The sequence below is a fragment of the Nematolebias whitei genome, chromosome 16 (assembly GCF_014905685.2).
Source record: "Nematolebias whitei isolate Nwh7 chromosome 16, NemWhi1, whole genome shotgun sequence".
NCBI lineage: Eukaryota > Metazoa > Chordata > Actinopteri > Cyprinodontiformes > Rivulidae > Nematolebias > Nematolebias whitei.
In genome coordinates, this window is record NC_056513.1 from 2810393 (window position 1) to 2831496 (window position 21104).

Genomic DNA, 21104 nt, shown 5'->3' on the forward strand with positions numbered 1-21104 from the left:
TAATTTTTCCTCCAAGAGTATACAAATTGTTGGCTAGGAAACTTTTTGAATACTCTGTGGAGCAAAGACTGAATGAAACGATACTTCACGTTTTTTTTTTACTGAAACCGTCTAAACTGAGGGAGATTGTGTTTTTCAGTGAAGTCAATTATTTTGAAAAGGTTACTGCATACGCTGTGTGGAAATAAATTATTCAAACGTTTTCCTTGTGGATTAAATTTATTTTAGAATCTGCTGAGCACCACATCCCCTGAATCAGTCTAAAAACTGGAGATGCGCTCGTTAGTTGGTTTAAGTTCTGACGGAGCGCTCACGTTCTCATGCGTCCTCATAAAACTGCATCTTTCAGCCCGCTCTTGTTTTACAGCAGTAATTAAGATGGCTGGTTTGATTAAAAGGTATTAATGGGATTAGAGGCAGCAGCCATCTGGTTCTGGAAGCTCTGGAGGAGTGAAGGCATCGACGTTAACAGGCCAACTGTCACCTGGAGGCTTCTCGGAGAACAAAAACATTTCTGCCATTACACACGTTGAACTTCTCTGCAGCTCGGTGGGAACACAAACATTTAGCAGTTTTTAAGATGAACAGATTTAAGAAAACCACAAAGTTGAGATGATTCGCCGAAGTTTTATTATTTTGAACCACAAACCCGCAACTACCGAACCATTAATTTAGGTCACAACAGAACTAACAAGTACAACAGATCAGTGCATGTATTAAACAAGAAAATAAAAATGGAAGAAGTGTCATTTGCTGCAAAAATGCACCGACAGCTAAATAAATCACGTCGTCTGGACGGTTTCCTTTTTTTAAACTGAGTTTAGGCTAAAAGTTAAATTTAGCGGCATGGTAGAAGGTAAAAGTATCGGGATGAGCTGAAAGATAAAAGTAGAAAAGCTATAGCTAAAAAAAATGTGAAAAAAGTATCTAAAGGTGGCCAAACAGTAGCTAAAACCTAATTAAAGTAAAATAAATGGTAACATGGCTTCCTAAGAAATGATGCATTAAATAAAAACAGCAGAACTTAACGTAAAATCTGAAAGTAGCACAGGAAAAGAATTAGTCCAAGTTTTCAAAATGAACGTAATTTAAAGTCAAAAGTCTCCAAAATGTTTTTAATTCGGCTGCTCCCTCCTTCAGGGTGGCCACAGCGAACTCACTCACTTGGTGATTGTTTTTACACCAGATGTTCTTCCTGACCAACCACAGACGCCGAGCTGCCACAGCCTCTGGAGCAGAGGGCTGACGTAGGGCGCCCGGGGGAGCAGGTGGTGGGGGTTAAGGCCCAGAGCGGGGCAAATAAGGGTGGAGGCGGGTGTGGGTGTTTCACTTTTCTCACCTACATTTTTGATGTTGTTGGTCTGGGGAGTTGAACCGACGACCTTCCAGTCACCCACTTTCTCTAACCTCTGTGCCACCACTCCCAAACTTCACTTCACAAGTATAAACTTTACAAAAACCAAAAGTCGTAGCAGAACTTGGATTTCAAAAACAGAAAAAAAAACAATTATGGTGTGAATCATCACCAGAACATTTCGTACCATTCCACTTTATTTACAGAGCACTTCAAAACAGCAACAAGGCGAACCCAAGTGCTGCACAGCAGAACCAAAGGAGCTAAAATAAAATAACATACATGGATCCACGACGGGAACTGAATACGGATTAAATCAACTCGCTCAGTGTCAAAAGCCCGGGAATAAAAGTGAGTTCTTCAACGAGCATCTGGTCTGCTGATCTCGGAGAGCGCTGTGGGACATATGGCTGCAGCGGATCAGTGAGATGAAGGGGGTAGAACTGTTCAGGGATTTAAAAACATACAGAACCAGGAGCCAGTGAAGGGAGGCCAGGACTGGAGGATGTGCTCCGTTTTGTCTGTACCAGTTACAAATCAGGCTGCAGCATTTTGGACCAGTTGCAAACGTGCAGTGGAGGTCTGACTGATCCCAACAAGAAGTGCATCGACTTCAGACCAGGAGCTGAGTCCCACCAAGACAACCAGATGCTTTGATGACGAACATCCTGCTCTGCTGGAACATCTGGCTGCATCTTTCAAGTGAACAGCACTGATTGATGAGCTCTTCCTCAAAGATGAACCTTCAGTCCACCTCAGGGGCCCCATGTTTGCACTGCCCACTCCAAACACCTCCTCCTCCTCCTCCTCCTCCTCCTCCTGGGCCAGATGGTGCAGTCTTTTCTTTTGTTTACCCATCGCCCCAGAGTTGACTCTCCAGAGCTTAGCGACCAAACCATGGGATCCTCCCGAGCAGCAGCAGCTTCGCTCCACAACGCGTAAGTCATCTTGGTTACCTCCGGCTGAGTGCGCACGCTGGAGGAAACATCTTTGTGGAACATTAGAGATCATCCTCCTCTTATGGCCATCTCAGATTTGTTGTAGCAACTCGACCGGTCCCTTCTTTAAGCTCATTAGTTTTTATTTATATACATGTCTGCACTCTTGTTTCAACGATTCGCTGAGGCGTCGTGAAAACTTGAGCTCCACGCGCTTTTTGACACCTGCGGAACTCGTTACCGTTAGAAGTTTAGCCGCTCGGGCTACTTTTCAGCGGAGACACGTGATTGACAACTGGGAGAGCCAATGGCAGGGGAGGACAAAATCTGTGCGTGCCGCCGTTGCCATGGTTACAGACCGACATTCCAATGATGTGGAACGCGAGGGGCGGGGCTTCAGCGTTAGCATGAGCGGGTGCGCCGTTAAAACGGCAAGAAAACTTTATTTTTTTAAAAGTTAGAGAAGTGATTTAAATACGCTCCCTTTGTCGACGTAAACTGGTAAAAACGTGGTGGGTGACGTTTCTCCCCAGTGACCACCGCGTGCAGCCTGCGCTAACTGCGCTAGCGGGCGCGTGGAGCTAATCGAGCTAACGGTTCTACGTCAGCGAACGTTTTCCGACTTTGTGAAAACTTTTAATTTAAGAACGACTGAGAACAGTTTAACACGAACTAGAGTCGTGGGCAGTGTTGCAGAGACGCACCTGAAAGTCTTTGCAGGGTTAAAGCGTCACAGACGATGTCTCCCAAGTTTACCTGCACAGGTGTGTCTCCTGCCTGATGAATGAACAGACTCGTCACTGAGAAGATGCTTAATGTTTGCATGCACGGGTAGTTATTTGATTGCACGTGAGAGCAGAAATCAAGGTGGCTAACGGCAACTCTTCTGCTTGGTTGTGTGTTTTGTGCCTCAGGTGTGTGGGTGGATGGCTGACACCTGGATGGGACCACTAGCAGAGCTGTGCTGAAACTGACCCCTGCTTCTCACCCATGTGCTGCATTCTGAACCGCTGCTCCTGTTTTCGAAGACGCCCGACAGCTCGGCCGCTCCACGCACGATGGATCAGAAGAGGTTTCCTGGCACAATGTCCAGGCAGCTGGACGCACCGTCCAGGAGACGCCCCTGTGTCGGAGGTGGGATAAGTTGTCCTCAGCCTCCCCCACCTCCTGCTCAGTACGGTCGTATGAAGGCGGTGGAGGTGGCGAGAGGGAGGACGGGCTACGGCTTTACGCTGACGGGCCAAAGCCCCTGTGTCCTCAGCTGCATCCTGAAAGGAAGTCCGTCAGACTACGTGGGGTTGCGCTCCGGAGACTACATCCTCTCCGTCAACGACATCAACGTCTCCAAGGCGTCGCATGAAGACGTCGTCAAACTGATTGGACGATGTTCTGGTGTTCTCAAGCTCGTCATTGCTGAGGGAGAGCATCACAAGCGCCACCACCACCAAAGGACCCCCGGCAGCCGCCACCACAGCAGCAACGCAGTGGCGGCGGCTCCTCTGGACTCCTGCTCCAGCGAAGATGAGCTGGACGGTTTCTATGACAACAGCGTTAGCAACAACATCAGCAGCAGCAGCAGGTCGGGCTCCGGAGCTCACTGGGGCAGGTACAAACCCAAACGGGACTCAAAGCAGCTGGGCATCAACAGAGCAGAGAGGGTGGTGGCAGAGCTGCAGTCTGGAGGAATCTTCAACATGATCTTTGAGAACTCCAGCCACTCGTCCAGCAGCTCGGACAAGGACCGGCCCGGCGTCGCCTCGACTTCAAAGCCTCGTCCAGTGTCTGATCCAGAGTTCTTCCCGTACCGAAATCCCTCTCGCTCCCAGAGCAACCCCAACCTTCTCTCTGAGGAGGAGATGGCCCAGGTTCTGAACGACGATTCGGTCTTCCTGGAGTCAGACGTTCACCACCATCACCATCAAGAAGAGCAGGACTTGGATGGAGGAGAAGGTGGAGATTTTGTCCTAGAACCCAGCGAAGGGATCCTCAACGTGGGGATGGTTGTTGGCTACCTTGGCTCCATTGAGCTCGCCTCCACAGGCACCAACCTGGAGAGTGACAGTGTGCAAGCCATCAGGGGGAGCATGAGGCGCCTCCGGGCGGAGCAGAAGATTCATTCGTTGGTCCTCATGAAGGTCAGGCTGCATCTTCTGTTAACTTGCTGAGAAACTTTGAGTCCGTATCGACACAAGTTTCGACAGCTGCGTGACTCGGCTTCGGTCGAGACGTAATCTTTCTGCGTTGACAGACGTGTTTTTGTATCGTTATGAGAACTACAGATAATTTGCAGTAACTTCTATAAACGTGGTCGTTGTTCATGAAGCCCGTCTGTTCGCTGCGTCGGGTTCTGGCCTCGCCAGTCTCCCTGGCTGCAGGTAATAACGTGCATTATCTCCGTCCAGGTCATGCACGACAGTGTGCGCCTGTGCAGTGACAGAGGTCACGTCTTGGCCTCTTATCCTGCAGAGAAACTGGCCTTCAGCGCCTGTTGTCCCGACGACCGGCGCTTCTTCGGGCTGGTCACCATGCAAGCCTCGGACGACTACGACGACCATCGCCTCAGCGACGGACGAGACGAGGAAGCGGGTTTGAGGACTTCGTGTCACGTGTTCATCGTGGATCCAGAGCTTTGTCACCACCAGGTAAAAACGTGGAGGTAGAAGTGAGGAAGTACAAATTAATGAGATTCCCCCAGCGACTCTGGAAATCAGTGAAAACTTGGAGAACGACTTTCACATTTTCCAGACAGGGAAATCTCAGATCAGCTGATTAAAAGAAGATCTTTCTGAGATTTGGACATGTTCATGTATAAATACTGGTACCATCATTGAGCTCATGTTCTCCTACAGTTGCTGATATATACAGTATAATGAATTAATTATTAGGAATGATTGCTGTAAACTGGATTCTAGTGTTCTTACTGTTATCTGTGACTACCCGCCACCTAAGGCGCCGAGTTCTGAATGTTTTGGGTCTTCTGGACAGAAGACCTGACTCAGCCTCGTTAGATTCATCTACCTGGATTATTGAGCAGGCACCAGGACATTCTGACCATTTTGTGCGTCTGAAGTATCTCCGGGAATTTCAGGATTTACCGTATTTTACACCGTACACGTCGCACCGCCCTATAAGTCGCATCAGTCCAGATATGTCTTAACGAAGTGGAAAAATCCATAAATACGTCGCTTCGCCGTTTACGTCGCATCTATTATACGTCATCGCTGACAACCTGGACATGTGGGCCGGTGTTGTGCCAAAAATCGATTGGCTGCCAAACGGCGGCTGCGGGAGCGTGCACAGGAGGACTTTAATAAGAATTTAACAAGATTAACACTTAAAAACAATAATTTGTTTGCTCCACCTTATAGTAAAGGTGTGTCTCAGTTGAACTTTTACTTCATAAATGCACTTCAATGGTCACATCAGCCGCATTGTGCCGGGGCGGTGCAGCAAAATGAAGCTGGTTTGACGGTTGCTTCAAGCAGCGAGCAGAACCAAGGTGGCAGGCTACGGCAAGCTGATTGTGTCATTAATAGCCACTTTTACCTGTTACATGACACAACAGCATGCCATACTACTCGAGTGCCATCTAGCGGCTGAAAATGGTGGTGTTGAATATTTTCATTCAGAATGAGTGAAAACGGTCACACCTCAGCCAAAAGTTGATAAATAAATACGTCGCTTCGACGTGTTTGTCCCAGGGCATGTAAATTATAGAAAAAACTTGTAGAGCGAAAAATACGGCGTTTAAAGAAAAATGAGGGAAAACTCAAGGACTTTTGTTTTCATGAACAATAACAAAAAAGTTGTATTATATTTATCCTGAGTCCATCCATCCATTATCTTTTACCCGCTTCTTCCATTTTTGGGTCACGGGGGTCGCCGGTGCCCATGTCCAGCAATCACTGTGCGAGGGACGGGGGACACCCTGGACAGGTCTCCAGTCCATCACAGGGACACATAGAGACAAACAACCATTCACTCTCTCACCTAGGGACAATTTAGAGTTAATCAGCCTAACATGCATGTTTTTGGTGTGTGGGAGGAAACTGGAGTACCCAGAGAAAACCCACGCAGCACGGAGAGAACATGCAAAGAAAGGCCCCCAGACCAGGATTTGAACCAGGGACCTGCTCGCTGAGAGTTGCGCCACCGTGCTGCCCTGTCCTGAGTTCAATATAACGTTAAAAATGCTGAAAATGCCTCTTTTTCTGGCAGAACTTAATAAATAAAACCGTGATGGAAAGTCTTGCATTCCTTAAAAAATGCACGTCACCTACTGCTTTTCACGCCAGATTTTTTTTAATCTGGAGAAGTTGCAGCTTTATTCTGCTCGGTGTCACGAGATATAGTCACGGGATCTGTTAATGACACGTGTTGTGAACGACTGTCAGCTACTACCACTCCAACGTTAAGTTCAGCATCTGTAAATTGATATACAGCAGCCTCTCGCTACTTCACGGCTCGTTTATGGCGGACTCGCTCTATCTCGGTTTTTCAAAATAAGAGTGGACATGAGACACAGTTGGCTGATTGATGGATGAGCCGCACGATCGGCATGAAATTTTTATTTAAAATAAATGATTTTGAATTATTTAGCACCTCCTGCACTTTGTTCAGCCCATACTGCTGCAGGATAAACTTCCTGCTGCAGCTGATCAGCTGTTCATCGTGCAGAGCGGAGAAGTGGGCGTGGCTAAGAGGAGGCAGGGATCTGAAATCATGACATTCTGTCTCTTTTGAGCGTTGGTTTAGAACGATTGTTTAGAATATTGAAAGAGTACGGGAAGGGTTTGAAATGCCTTTATATATATGTATACTAACATAAACTACTACTTACTATTAGTACTACTATAAGTACTTGCCGTTTTTTCACTTCAGGGTACGGATCCCCTGCGATAAACGAGGGACTTGTGTATTTCTGAATATTTTAGGGAACAGTAAACCACAGTTTGACCCTCAGGATGTTTTTCCAGCGTTTAGTTTTATTAAGTTTTGTTCGGGCGTCAGTAACTCTGCGCTTGTTTCGTCTGCAGCTCCATTCAGGGGTCGCCAGGAGGTTCGGCTTTGAGTGCACCCCTGACCCAGACACGGGAGGCTGCCTGGAGTTCCCCCTCAGCTCTCAGCCTCTCCTCCAGTTTGTGTCCGTCCTCTACCGGGACATGGGAGACAACATCGAGGGGGTTCGGGCGCGTGCTTTTCACGATCCGGACAACGACGCCCAGCAGAACCACAGCACCAGCAGCAACAGCGACAGTGGGATCGGCAACTTTTTACCCGAAGAGAAGAGCAACCGAGTGCTTTTGGTGGACCTGGGTGGTCCTCCCAGTCACAACCATACGCCCGGGGCGCGGCACTGGGACAGCCCGCCTTCGTCCCAGCAGGCGTGGAGCCCCACACCAGGAGCCGCAGCCGCTCCTCCGCCGCCTCCGATGCTGAGAAACGGCCACTACCTCCACGATCCGCACCTCGCTGACCTCCCTCACCCTCTCCCTCTCCCCTCGACTCACCCCGACGGCCCCGGCAGGCTTTCACGAGGGCTCCACCCACACCACTACTCGTCGGGGAAGCTGGGAGGAGCAGCTGTGGGAGGAGAAAGGAGAGGGGCTGGAGGAGCAGCAGGGGTGGAGCCGCAGCGGTGGCTGCCCGTCCACGTGCTGAGAGACTGGCGTCAGCAGCAGCACCGCCACCACTTCCAAGGTCTGAGCAGCGACCAGGAGTCCTACGCCGAGTCCACCGACGGGTGGTCTTCAGCCAACTGCAGCACTCTGCCCCCGCCCATGAATAAGATCCCGGCAGACCGCTACCGGGCCCCGTTGGCCCCTGGGGACCACTTGCAAAAGCCTGGTGGGAGCCAGGCTCCTCCTGCACCTCCCCACGCTCACCGGCTGGCTGCGCACAAAGACGAGTGGGCCAAGAAACTGTTCGGTGAGCGGGAACGCACCGGAGCCCGGAGGAGCGTGAAGGAGAAGAAGCGAGAAGGGACCTGGAAGGAGGGCGAGAAGAAGGTACGTCCTCCACAAACTAAACTTCCTTCAGGTGTCGGGACTTCTCGTCTTTATCAAAGCAGCGGCGTGAAGTTTTCTGTGAAGAGCAGGGCGTCGGGGTGTTCGCTCAGAGAGTCGTGTCAAAAGTGGCTCTGAGATGAGAAGCCCCCGCCGCGGCGTGCACCCCCCACATCACACATCCCTGCTGTGGAGTCGCTTTGACCAGAGTCCTCCGCCGCAGCTTATTGAAACTATAAATCCACGAGTGCTCGACTGATTGGTGGACGTAGTCACAGTCCACTGCAGATTACACCGTGCACGACTGTGCATGTGACTAACCTACTCATCTAAAGAATGACTTTTCCCTCTGGTTAAATTTAAATTAACTGCGTTCACCCAGCTAATAATGTGAGCAGCCCGCAGGCTCACGACCCTCCCCCATCATGTATTATGCACTAACAGACATCTGCCTTCACCTGAACACCACCTGTCTCCACCTTAATGAGACTCCGAGTGATGCTGGTGCAGATTCACGCAACCTTTGGTTTCTTTTAACATTTAAATTAGCCTCACCGTTCACGCTCCTTATGACTGACAACAGGAACAAGAAGCAGAACGAGACCTGACCCGTCTCCGTTCGAGCCTTTTGAAGCGGTGAAGCGTCACGTGCGCTCTGGTGGTAACAGGATTTTATTTCTACGAGCGTCACGTGCGCTCTGGTGGTAACAGGATTTTATTTCTACGAGCGTCACGTGCGCTCTGGTGGTAACAGGATTTTATTTCTGCAAGCGTCGTGTGAGAGAGGGCAGAATCACCTGGTGCTGACCAGGTCTCAGGAGGACCATGCAGCCGGACAGGAGCCGGTTTCTAATATTTAATGAAAGTCTAAAGGCAGGAAGTCGAAGAGTGGTGAGCAGCTGGAGTGACGGTTTGTTCAGCGACTCTCAGCCGAAGTTTTTCTCTGAACGTTCACGAAGCGTTCACACTCAGCCGTTCGTCCTCCGGACGTTTTTTCTGCGTCTTTCTCGTCCCGCAGTTTTCAGCTCTTTCAACAAAACATGAATCAAAACGTTCAGCTCTTTCAGGACAATCCTGCTATGCTGGTGCATCTTTAGCTGTTTGAGATATTTAGCCTTTTCTGACATTTTTTTTCCTCATAGAAAATGAACTGAGCTCATTTTACAACTTTTTACTGCTCCTTTCACATTTTGTTCTGCTTCTGCTTCTTTCAGCTTCCTGCTGCAAATTTAAATGTTTTTTCAGCTACTTTCAGTTAACTTCAGCTATTTTACGCTCCTTTCAGCTTCTTTCTGCTAACTACAACATTTTTGTGTTTCTTCTAACTTCTTTCTGACCATTCCAGCTTGTTATGTTCCTTTCAGTTTATTTCTGCAAGTTTCATCTTTTTCTGCTTTTCAGCTACTATTTAGCTGTTTTCATGCAAATTTTAGCTTTTTCAGCTAATTCCACATTTTTTGCACTCATGTCAACTTTTTCAGCCTAATTAAGCAAACATGTTGTCTCTCCGCTTCTTTCTGGTAATTTCAGCTTCTTTCTGCTTTTTTTTAGCTACTTATCAGCTGTTTTTTAAAATTATTTCAGCTTTTTTTCCCATAATTTCCACATTTTTGTGCTAATTTCTGCTTCTTTCAGCCTAATTGGGCAAACGTGCTCTTTCTTCTGCTAATTTAAACTCATGCTTTTCAGCTATTTTTTTGTTCACGTTTTTTTTTTTTTAGCATTTTTCAGCTGTTTTTAGATAATTTCAAGTTTTTCATGATAATTTTTTGCTACTTTCAGCCTAATTAACTTCTTTATGTTAATTTCAGCTTACTTATGCTAGTTTCAGCCATTTCTGCTGCTATTTAGCTGTTTTTATGTTAATTTTTAGCTTTTTCAGCCAATTCCAGATTTTTGGCTCATGTCAGCTCTTTCTGCTTCCCTCGGGTAGTTTAAGCTTCGTTCTGCCTTTTAGCTACTTTTCCAGCTATTTATTTAGCTAATTTCAGCCTTTTTTCACTATTTTCCTAATTTTTGTGCTCATTTGTGCTTATTTAAACCTACCGGTATTTCAGCAAACGTGTGCTTTTTCTGCTGCATGTTCTTCCATTTCAGCTCCATTTCAGCATGTTTTTGGCTGATTTCAGCTGTTTTCAGCAAGTTCTTCAGCAACAAGTATTCACACTGCATTTTCACAGGAAGCGCAGCTCCTCTGGTTTCCTTTGTCTTCTTTGTGACTTTAGTGATATCTTGTGTTGCCCTGCTCTTTTTTACAACTTTGTTTCATCTTGTTCAGGTTTGCTGCTGTGGGTTTACGCAGACCTCCTAAAGTCTTTACCACAGATATTTGGCACGCACCTCGCCTCGTTCGGCTGTTGTTGCACCAGCCGCCTGTTTGTGACCCAGCTTGGGCTGAGCCTCGGCTCTAGTGCAGCAACTCCACGGTTGTTTCTAAAATATGTTGGTATTCAGAAGAGCTCGTGGTCATCTTGATGACTTCAAGGTGTCCAGACTCCGGCTGTGGAACATCAACCCTCCACCACCGTGCTTCACAGTTGGTCTGACGTCTTTGTTCTGACATTCAGTGTTTGGTTTTCTCTAAAAATAACGAGTGCATCACTCGTCTCCCGTGAGACTCGTGGTTTGTCCAAATGCAACTTTGAACCTTGGAGTCTTTGTTCTGCCAACACGGCCATGAAGCTGTTGGTTCACTCAGACGATTTGTTTACAAACTGTCGTGGTTATTTCTGTCGGCTCGCACCACGACGGTCCCCGCTTCAAACTTAGGATGCGGACGCTGTTTCATGGTGACGGAAAGATTTCATGTTGGAATTTACAGTTTTATCAGGAGGGCTGTCCGTCCGTCCATCCTCTTCCTCTGGTGAGGGGAGGAACGTAGACCGACCAGTAAACAGAGAGCTTTGCCTTACAGCTCAGCTCTCTCTTCACCACAACGGACCGGCACAGAGTCCACAATACTGCAGACGTTGCACCAATCCGTCTGTCGATCTCACGCTCCGTTCTTCCCTCACTCCTCTTGAACGTGAACTCCTCCGCTCGAGGCAGGACCTCACCCTCGACCTGATGAGAACGTCCACCTTTGACTTTTTCACTACATACCTGCTGCAGTGTTTGTGTGTGGCCTCACGACTCTTCCCAGCCCAACGTCCTTCAACTGTTATTAGTCAAAGGTTATTTCTGGTGTCTTTCCTCCTTGGGGTGGAGTTAACACACCTGAACGTTTCAGAGCAGCTAACTGCTAAAACGTAAACTTTTATAAAGGAGCTCATGCGTTCCAGTGATGAATCTTCTTGATAAGCAGCACAGGCTGCCTCGTATTCTTAATGGAAGCATCAGGTGTGCGTTTAGTTTTTCCACACATGTTTTAACATTGTGTCCGAGTTAAAGACACGGCGTTGCATGTTCGTGTCAGGTCGTATTTGCCGTTTCCTGCTACGTAAACATTCAAACTGGCAGAAATACTCATTCGTGTTAATTATTGTTTATAAAACATCAACTCCATTTGTATTTACATGTAGGAAACGTACTGAGGACAGTTTCCTTGAAGCTGTTGCTTCTTGTGAAGCCGATGGGTGGACGGCGTCCCAGGACGAGGGACAATCGCAGGAAGTTTTACAATAAAGTAAAGAGACCGACGGTGGCAGGAAGCTGGACGTGAAGCTTCATGAACAACGTCCTCACACTGAACCGTTTTAAAGTTCACTGTGAGCGGGTTAACAAACTCAGAACTAAATATGAAAGGATCATTTTATTTACTTTAAACTCGTTTTCAACGTTTCAGGACGTTGTGTAACTCGACACACGGTGGCACTGTTTCACTGCAAACCTCAGCCGTCCTCGTGAAGCCTCTTCAGGTCGTCCCTTCTGAAGCCTGGCACTAACGAACACTTCTAGTTGACACCAGGACGGCTCGGTTGTTTTAAATGTGCCTCACGACGATCCTCGAAGTTTAATCTGGATGGAAACACGATTAATGGAGCAGGAAGTCCTCACGTGTCTCAAGTGCAAACGAGAGAACGATGTCGGTTCTGCTCACCGACGGTTTTAGGTGAATTGTTGTAAACAGGAAAGATGCTCGTTATGTAGTGGCTGGTGTGTGTGTGTGTGTGTGCGCATGTGTGTGTGTGAGGAAGAGGAGGAGCAGATCAGCTCAGCAGGTAGGAGCTGTGAGGTTTGTTTCTCTGGTCTAGCTCAGCCCCAAACACTTTGTTGAATTCACAACAGCTGTTCCTAAAATCTTTGCTGGTCTGTTAAACTTTGTCGTCACGGTCAGGTTTGAAGCTGACCTGGACCAAGAGGGGTCATGTGCTTGTGTCCACACATTTAATCAAGTGTTTACATCTTCGTTCTCTGACGTGCACACAGAAATGCACGTGGAAACGCACATCGACTCCGTATCCAGGCAACACCACTGGCTCCGCCTGAAGAGATGCAGACGCCTCAGAAACAGGAGCTCAGCTCTCGTTTGTCTCAAACCTGTCGGCATCGTTTAATTACAGAGGGGAGAGGGAATGGCTGTCTCGTTAAGTGTCCCTGTGAGGGACTGGAGACCTGTCCAGGTGTCCCTGTGATGGACTGGAGACCTGTCCAAGGTGTCCTTGTGATGGACTGGAGACCTGTCCAGGTGTCCCTGTGAAGGACTGGAGACCTGTCCAGGTGTCCCTGTGAAGGACTGGAGACCTGTCCAGGTGTCCCCCACCTCTTGCACAGTGACTGCTGGATATGGACACCAGTGACCCGACAAGGAAGACGCTGCTAAAGATGATGGATGATGGATGTATGTATTAGTGGATGATGGATGGATGATGGATGTATGTATTAGTGGATGATGGATGGATGATGGATGGATGGATTAGTGGATGATGGATGATGGACGGATGGATGTATGGATTAGTGGATCAGCAGCTGCCACCTACATGTGCCTCCTCCTGCAGTAGATAGAGTTGGTCCGGTTGCTCTTTGTGACAGTGCAGAGAGAAGACGGATTATTTCTGTGTTTCTGACAGAGCAGCAGTTGTGAGGCAGCAGGTTATGAACTCATGAGTTCACCACTTCATCAGTGCTCCCAGAATCTACTGCACCACTCAGCGGGGTGATGTCATCGTCAGATGGTGCTGTAATAAATCTTGACGGTGTTGCCATTCATTTTCGTTGTTGGTGGTTTATGGCATCACGTCACTTCAAGTTCCTTTAAATATAACTCGGATCAGCTGGTTTCCACCACTGGAACAGAAATGCACTGGAATGGTAACTGGTGGCACTGGGTGAGATCTGTAGCTGCTACACTGTATCATGTTGTTCACATGTCGAAGCCACACGTTGTAAACGCCTCGTGTCAATTCTGACTTTAATCTCAAATTATGACTTTAATCTCAAATTATGACTTTAATCTCAGAATTCTGACTTTAATCTCAGAATTCAAGGTTCTTTATTGTCATTCTCATCACATGGGGTACATGAGGTGGAACTAAATTATGTACTCAAGGTCCCAGTCACACCCAAAAATAGCAAAAATATAAAGTATAAAAAGGAACGGTATATAAGGATCTAAGATATTCACTAAACATTAATAATGTAAAATAATACAGTGCATTAAACAGCAGCTTGATTCAGTTCAATTCTGGCTTTAATCCTAATTCTGACTTCAATCTCATAATGATGACTTTTTTTTCTCAAATTCTGACTTTAATCTCAGAATTCTGACATTTTTCTCTGAATTTTGACTTTTTTTTCTTCAGAATTCTGATTTTAAGATCAGAATTTGCCTTTAATCTCAGATTTTTTTTCTCTGATTTCTGACTTTAATTTCATTATTTAGACTTTTTTCCACAGAATTCTGATTTTAATCTCAGAATTTGCCTTTAATCTCAGATTTTTTTTTCTATTCGAATTCTGAGTTTAATCTCATTAGACTTTTTTCCACAGAATTCTGATTTTAATCTCAGATTTTTTCTCTTCGAATTCGAATTCTGACTTTAATCTCATTATTTAGACTTTTGTCCACATAATTCTGACTTTAATCTCATTATTTAGACTTTTTTCCACGTAATTCTGACTTTAATCTCAGAAGAATTCTGACTTTTTTCTCCAAATTTTTTTTTAAAATTTGGGGTTTGATCATTACAAGTGATCACAAAAATTGCGCTCCTTGGCTGAGTTTAGATTTTTTCCTCAGATATTTATGATCTGCTGCCATGCTAAGAATGCTACGTAGCTCCTAGCAAGATGGTGGCACGACTTCTCACCTCATGAACATGAACTTTGCAGCAGTCGACCAATCCAGTGCTTTTCTTTTAACGTGGTTGTCACAGCCTGTTCTGCAAACGTCAAAATGGATTTATTGTTTTAACGCGTTTCACGTGATTGGTCATCTGTTCCTCAGATTCTTCAGTGAGGAACAGATGATGCACCTCCACCGTTCTTATGACATCTGTCCGGTGTGTCACCGTGTTTTTTAGTAATATCATTGCAGGTGACTCAGTAGTAGCCGACACTGCAGGCACATTTCACAACATGCCTGTACGTGGAAGAAATGTGCCTTTCTCCAGAGAACAGGAACTTTTCGACTCCACGCACCGACGCCTTCGGCTCCTACAACTCGCCTGGTTGTGCATTTGCTACATTATTTTGAATAATTCACCTGATGGGGTCATTTAAATTAGATTTTGTTATAAATTATAATAATTAAAACTAATCATCTTAAACAAGAGGAGCGTATTTTTAAAACTACAGTGCATGCACCAAATGTTTGCATCTTTAAGTTTCTGTCTGTTGCAGTTATTTTTAACGGTCTGAATTGTTTTTGAAGTTTTGAGTTGTTTTTATTAAAAGGTTGGAACATCTAAAGAGTTTAAGCTGCTTTATCCCTATTTTTTTTAATAAAAGTGTTTAAAATCAACACAACTACTGTGGGTCCAACAACACTCAGTCAGCCAGACTGCTCAGTGGATAAAATATCTACACTTTATATAAAAAATGTAACTAGATTTATGTTTTCAAGACTTTTGGAGATTTGTCACTGAGTTTTTTGAACTGTAGATTAATTTGTAACTCGCTCAAATTGAATGCATGAATATATTTTGTCGTCAGGGTGGTCGTTTTCGTGGACTGACGATGGGATTCCCTCCTCTCCCTCAGCGTTCTTCGGCCCGACGCTCCTTCGGACGCTCCAAACGTCTCAGCATGGCTCGCTCGCTGGACGACCTGGAGGTGAGGAGCACTCACGCGTTCTGTTCGTTAAGTGTCGTTATCGAGCTCGGGGTCTCTCGTGCAGTTTGTCCCATTCGAAACGTGTGCATCCCTGACGATAGCGGCCCGTCCTCGCATGACATGACGAGCCCTCAGCCCACGTCGCCGTGGCAACACCGACGCACTCGTTAACAGAGTTGTCTTCTAGAAACGGAGCAGGGCCGGATTTCTTCACAGAGGAGCACGTGAACGGGCACACGCTGAACTGAATCTTAATTTCAGACCAATCTCAAAACTTCCCTTTCTTTCTAAAATTTTGGAGAAAATTATTTTTATTCATTTAAACGAGTTTATGAATGAAAATGGAATTTTTGAGATTTTTCAGTCTAGTTTTAAACAACCAGACAGCCTCAAAACAGCTTTAGTAAGGGCTTGTAATGACATTGTGTTAGTAAATGACTGTGGTCAGTTTGTGGTACTTGTACTCCGGGACCTTACTGCTGCGTTTGAGACTGTGGACACCGTTTCCTCTTACTGTGACTAGAACGCTGGGTTGGGATTACAGGTGCAGCGCTAGAACGAGTGTCTGCGTTCATGTTGGTAATAGTTTATCTGCTTCAGTGCCTCTTTCATGCGGGGTCCCACAGAGCTCTATTCTTGGACCCCTTCTGTTTTCACTGTATCTGCTCCCTTTGGGGTCTATCCTGAAGAAACATGGTCTTTCTTTTAACTGCTATGCTGATGATTGTCAGATTTATCTGCCCTAAAACCAAATAGTTATCTCTCCATCCACCCTCAGTTTAAATGTCTTGATGACATCAAGGCATGATGACGTCAAACTTTTTAGTTTTCAACGATCAGAAAATGAAGTCATCGTGTTTAGCCCTAGCTCTACTTCTGTCTCTGGTCCTGCAAATCTGGACTCTCTTCAACCATACCTTAAACAGTCTGTTACAAATCTCAGGATGGTTTTAGACTTTAAGTTTAATAAACAGATTAACTCTGTTCTACTAAAAAGCTTCTTCCAGTTAAGGCAGGTAGCTCAGCTTCAGTCAGTGTTGACCTGATCTGACCTTGAACAACTAGTCCATTCCTCCATTACAACCCGACTAGACTACTGCAACGTGCTTCATGCTGAAGTCAGTCAGGTCTCCCTTTCACGTCTCCAGCTCGTCCAAAATGTTGCAGCTCAGCTCTTAACAGGAACTCGTAGGTTTGAACATATTTCACCAGTTTTGTCCTCGCTTCACTGGCTCCCAGTACATGTCAGAATTCATTTTTTAATTCTCCTTTTGACCTTTAAGTGAATTAATGGCCTTTAAGGTCAAAAGGAGAATTAAAAAATGAATTTTGCACCCTCATATATCTCTGACCTACTTCAACCAGATGTTCCTTCTCGGGCCCTGAGATCATCTGACCAGCTGCTTTAGGTTGAAGCTCAGAGGAGATCAGGCTTTTTCAGTCGTGGACCCTAACCTCTGGAACAATCTGCCCCCCACCATTAGACAGGCCCCTTCACTTCCTTCCCCCTTCACTTACAGGTCTCTGCTGTAAACGAGTCCTCGTGGCTCAATGAGACTAACTCGTATAAATAAAGCTTGAACGAACTTCCTGCTTTTAAATCTCCTCAAAACAAACTGTTTTCACAGATTTGATTTAGTATTTCATTGTTTTTATCTTTTTATGTTTTACTCTTGACGCTTTCAATGATTTATTCTTTAATTAATGCCTTTGATCTTATCGTTAAGCACTTTGCTAACAGCTGTTGTTTTAAATGTGCTTTATAAATAAATTGGACTTGACTTGGCACAGAATGCTGCTCACCTCCGTCTTGCATAACATCATGTTTAAAAATTCACAGCCAGTAAATTAGTTCTGTTTTCTCTTCATGACAGCAAGTAGCTAATTTTAGTAGCTAATTTGTGAGTACCGTATTTTTGGCTGTATAAGTCGCACCTTTTTGCATAAATTAGCATGCATGCGACTTATATACGTTTTGTTCCCATGTTTATAACCATATTTATTTTGGCTGAGATCTGACGTTTTCATTCATTCTGACATGGAAAATATTGAACACTACCATTTTCTGCCACTAGAGGGTGCTCGAGTAATATGGCAAGCCAAGTGTCTCAGTAGTGGGTAAAAGTGGACATTAATGAGACATTAGCTTGCCATACCAAGCCACCGAGACGCTCCGGAGCTCCTGGAGCAAATCAGCTGCATTTTATTTATGTTTTTTCCACTTTATTAAACGTATTTGGAGTGATGCGACTTATACAGCAGCACGATGGCTCAGCGGTTAGCACCGTTGCCTCACAACAAGAAGGTCCTGGGTTCAATCCCCGGTTGGACCTCGGGTCTTTCTGGGTGAATGTTCTGCTCGTGCATGTTGGTCTGCCTGCAGGTCCAGGCCGCCCTTGCAACAGAGACCTGTGATCTCACGGGGATTTGCCTGGTTCAATAAAGGTTAATAAAAAAATACGGCGGTGCACCGTGTACGGTGGCAACTACGGTAACTGATATGGTTCTTTTAGCATTTACATACAGTTTAGCTAATTTTACTCTGTTTGGATATTTTTGTCGTATGTTTTGTTGCTTTTAGCTTTAACTGCAGGTTTGCAGATTTTAGTTGATTTCGCTGAAACATGTTTCTGTTTTGCTGCTAAGCTTTTCCTTAGCATCTGTTTGGCTTTATTTATCTACTGATCTGCTGCTTTCAGTTTTAGCTGTAATGGTTCAGTTTTAGCTGTAATGGCTCAGTTTTAGCTGTAATGGTTCAGTTTTAGCTTCTGTAGCAAACTTCAGCTGTCATTTAGCACTCGGCTCGCACTCTTCATGTTGTCTTGCTGTGTGTTTCTACTCATTCTTGTTGATTTGAGAACATCAGGAGGAGCAGAGGAAAGTGGTCGTTTTACTTGTAGTTTGCTGTTGTTCAGGAGAACTCAGTGGGTCCAGACTTGTGTTTAATGTTTTTAATTTTAGGTTTGGGCTTTTACTGTGCATCTTTATTAGTTGTGAATTATTGAATTTCAAAGTAGGTTGTACTTTATGTAACCGCACACTTGGACTGTTTCTGCTGAAATAGCTCCGCTGTTGCACAAATTCATCTTTTGTTCTTCTTTTAGATGGAAGTGATGCTTGAGGTCGAGTCATTTGAGAGCCATGAGTTTAGTTTAACAATCTGCCCATTTAGTTCTGCTCCACAGCTTCCGTGAAGAGAAAATCTCAAACAGCTTTTCTCGTCCTCGGATGGAAACATCTGCATCCTTGAGTTATTTTAGGTGATGCATTTTTCTGTTCCCGTTGTCCTAGGCCACTCACAAAGCCGAGCACGCTCTACTTTTAGTGTAAACTAAAAAATGTGTGTGTGTTTGTCGTCACGGCTCGTCTGTTTGTGCGAGTTTATTTTTGAGGGCTGGCCGAGTCCGAAGGAGAGTCCCGCTCTCGAACACGATGCTGCCGAGATACAGATCAGAGCTAAATGTTTCCGTTGTTTGACCGGAGGACCCCGGGAGCAGATCAACCAAACCACTCGTTGCTTCAGTACCGCTCCTCTTGGTTTTTATCGTCTCTGCATTTTTGTTTCTCTGTTTACTACACAACAGGAAGCGCAAAGAAAGAGAGCGGGCCTAAAATTGTTCTTGCGTAACGTTGTAATTTTTCATGATTTAAGTTCGATTTTCCAACAGGAGCTGATATTGATGGTGATTGATCTGCACTGATCTTGTTTTTGTTGCTTTCAGTGTTTCACTAAAACCACGTGCACCGGTCGTTCAACGTTTTTAAACTCGCGTTCATCTGACGCTTCTTGGTCTGCGAAGTTCTTACCTGCTACTCGCTTCCTCCTGTTTTAGATGACTGTGATTTAGAAAACAAATATTCGTTCTGCAAGAAGCTCTCCTGCTACAAGTCGGTCAGACTTGCTGCTTGCTGATGCTGTGAAAGGCGAGTCAGGTGTCCTGATGCACGCGCAGGTAAATGCACCTGGAAGGGCTGAGCCAGGTCCTCTGGACGGGTTCCTCTTTGTTGAAACGTTTCATCTTCATCCAAAAGACTCGAGGCAGAAAACTCTGCCTCTAACTTCAGACACACAAACAAGGTAACTGTAATGGTGGAGGGAGTGACGCTCACCTGAGGCACTTCTGCCTCATCAACCAACATCAGGGCAAAGAAGACGGAAAAAAATCAAACGCTAATAAACTTAAAGTTACAGCGGTGGATGTTTTCACGCCGCAGAGCAACACGGGGCAGTAATTTATAATGAAATTTAATGTGTACTGTGTAAACTATTAAACACTTTGTGTAAAGTCAGTTTAGTGTTAACTGATCATAACGAACAAAGATTAAACTTATGAAACCAGAAGTTGCAACATATATCTACATATAAAACACAACAAGCTTTAATCGCTAATCTTTAATTTAACCATTAAACGTGCGACGTAATTCTGACAGACTGGAGGATTTACCTTCACACACATGAACATGTTCCTGTTTATCACTTAAATCAGCTGATCAGGATGTTGGCCGCAGGCTTTTATCGCATTTTAAAGTTTTCCAGTTTCCATAAACAAACAAACAAAAAACGCCAATGCAAGAATTTATTAGCATTGGCTAATTAGATTATTATTTATTTGCAAAATGCTAACATGACATGTGTCAGCCTATTCGTTATCTTTGGAATATTATAAAATTAGAATTAATTTAAACAAGCAAAAATTCCATTTTATTTATTACGACCAATTAAATATTTAATTGCCGTATTCAGTTTATTTGTAAAGCACCAAGTCGCAACAGGAGTCGGTCTCAGGGACCGAACAGAATCATTCATACATAAAATAATATAAAATAATAACGATTGTTGTCAAATCTAAATCAAAGTGTTTATTTCCGCGTGTCATGCCCGTGTTGGCCCAGAGCTCGGTCGGGAGGCGACACGTGACACGACGTGTTCGAGTCCAAGGATCAGTCGAGCTGCTGCCATCCGTGGGTGCAGGAACAGAACGTCGCGATCACTGGAAGAACCAAACGATTAAACGTCTGCACAAATTATGCAAAACGTTTTTTAATCATAATAAAAACTGTGCAAGTTTTTTTTTTGTCAGTTTTACAGTTTCACAGAGGGGGTGTCCTTCTGCCCACCCCCTCTCTTCTACCTTGTTCCGGTTGTTCGGCCGTGCTTTGTGCCGTGCACGCAGCGATGTGCGCAGACAGAGCGAGCTTTGTGCTGTGAAGAGGAGGGAGGGGTGCGTCTGTGTGTTCTGATGGTGGGGGGGCGCATAATTGGACTCCAAGTGTTGGGCCGCACTTCTAATGAGCGCTGGCGTTCAACTCAGTGAGGCCTCAAACACAAAAGTACATAAAGTACATAGATACTCTGTGTACTCTGTACACGTACAGGCAGCTCAGATACACACTCGTGTGCACGCACGCAAACAATCGCACACGGCTTACAGTCATCGTGTTAGCGGTGCTATTTAAGCACCCCGGGACGTTTCACACGTCGTGTTGCAGCTGAAATGTGGCTTCAGTACTTGGCGCTCCGTGTTTATGTCAGCCGAAGCTTAAGGTCTGCAGCTGATCTTGTGGGCGCTCCGTGTTTATGTCAGCCGAAGCTTA

The 21104-nt window shown here is 45.4% G+C and overlaps 1 protein-coding gene across 1 annotated transcript in view; it reads left to right on the forward strand.

Moving 5' to 3' along the window:
• Positions 1 to 3350: 3350 nt before the first annotated feature.
• The window catches only part of rgs12b (regulator of G protein signaling 12b), a 56105-nt gene continuing 38351 nt past the window's right edge, over positions 3351 to 21104 (forward strand). Inside the window, exons 1-5 of the mRNA XM_037690433.1 lie at positions 3351 to 4427; positions 4695 to 4934; positions 7329 to 8300; positions 15438 to 15531; positions 15574 to 15675. Coding sequence (XP_037546361.1) covers positions 3351 to 4427; positions 4695 to 4934; positions 7329 to 8300; positions 15438 to 15531; positions 15574 to 15675 — 2485 coding nt within the window. The remainder of the gene's footprint in view (positions 4428 to 4694; positions 4935 to 7328; positions 8301 to 15437; positions 15532 to 15573; positions 15676 to 21104) is intronic.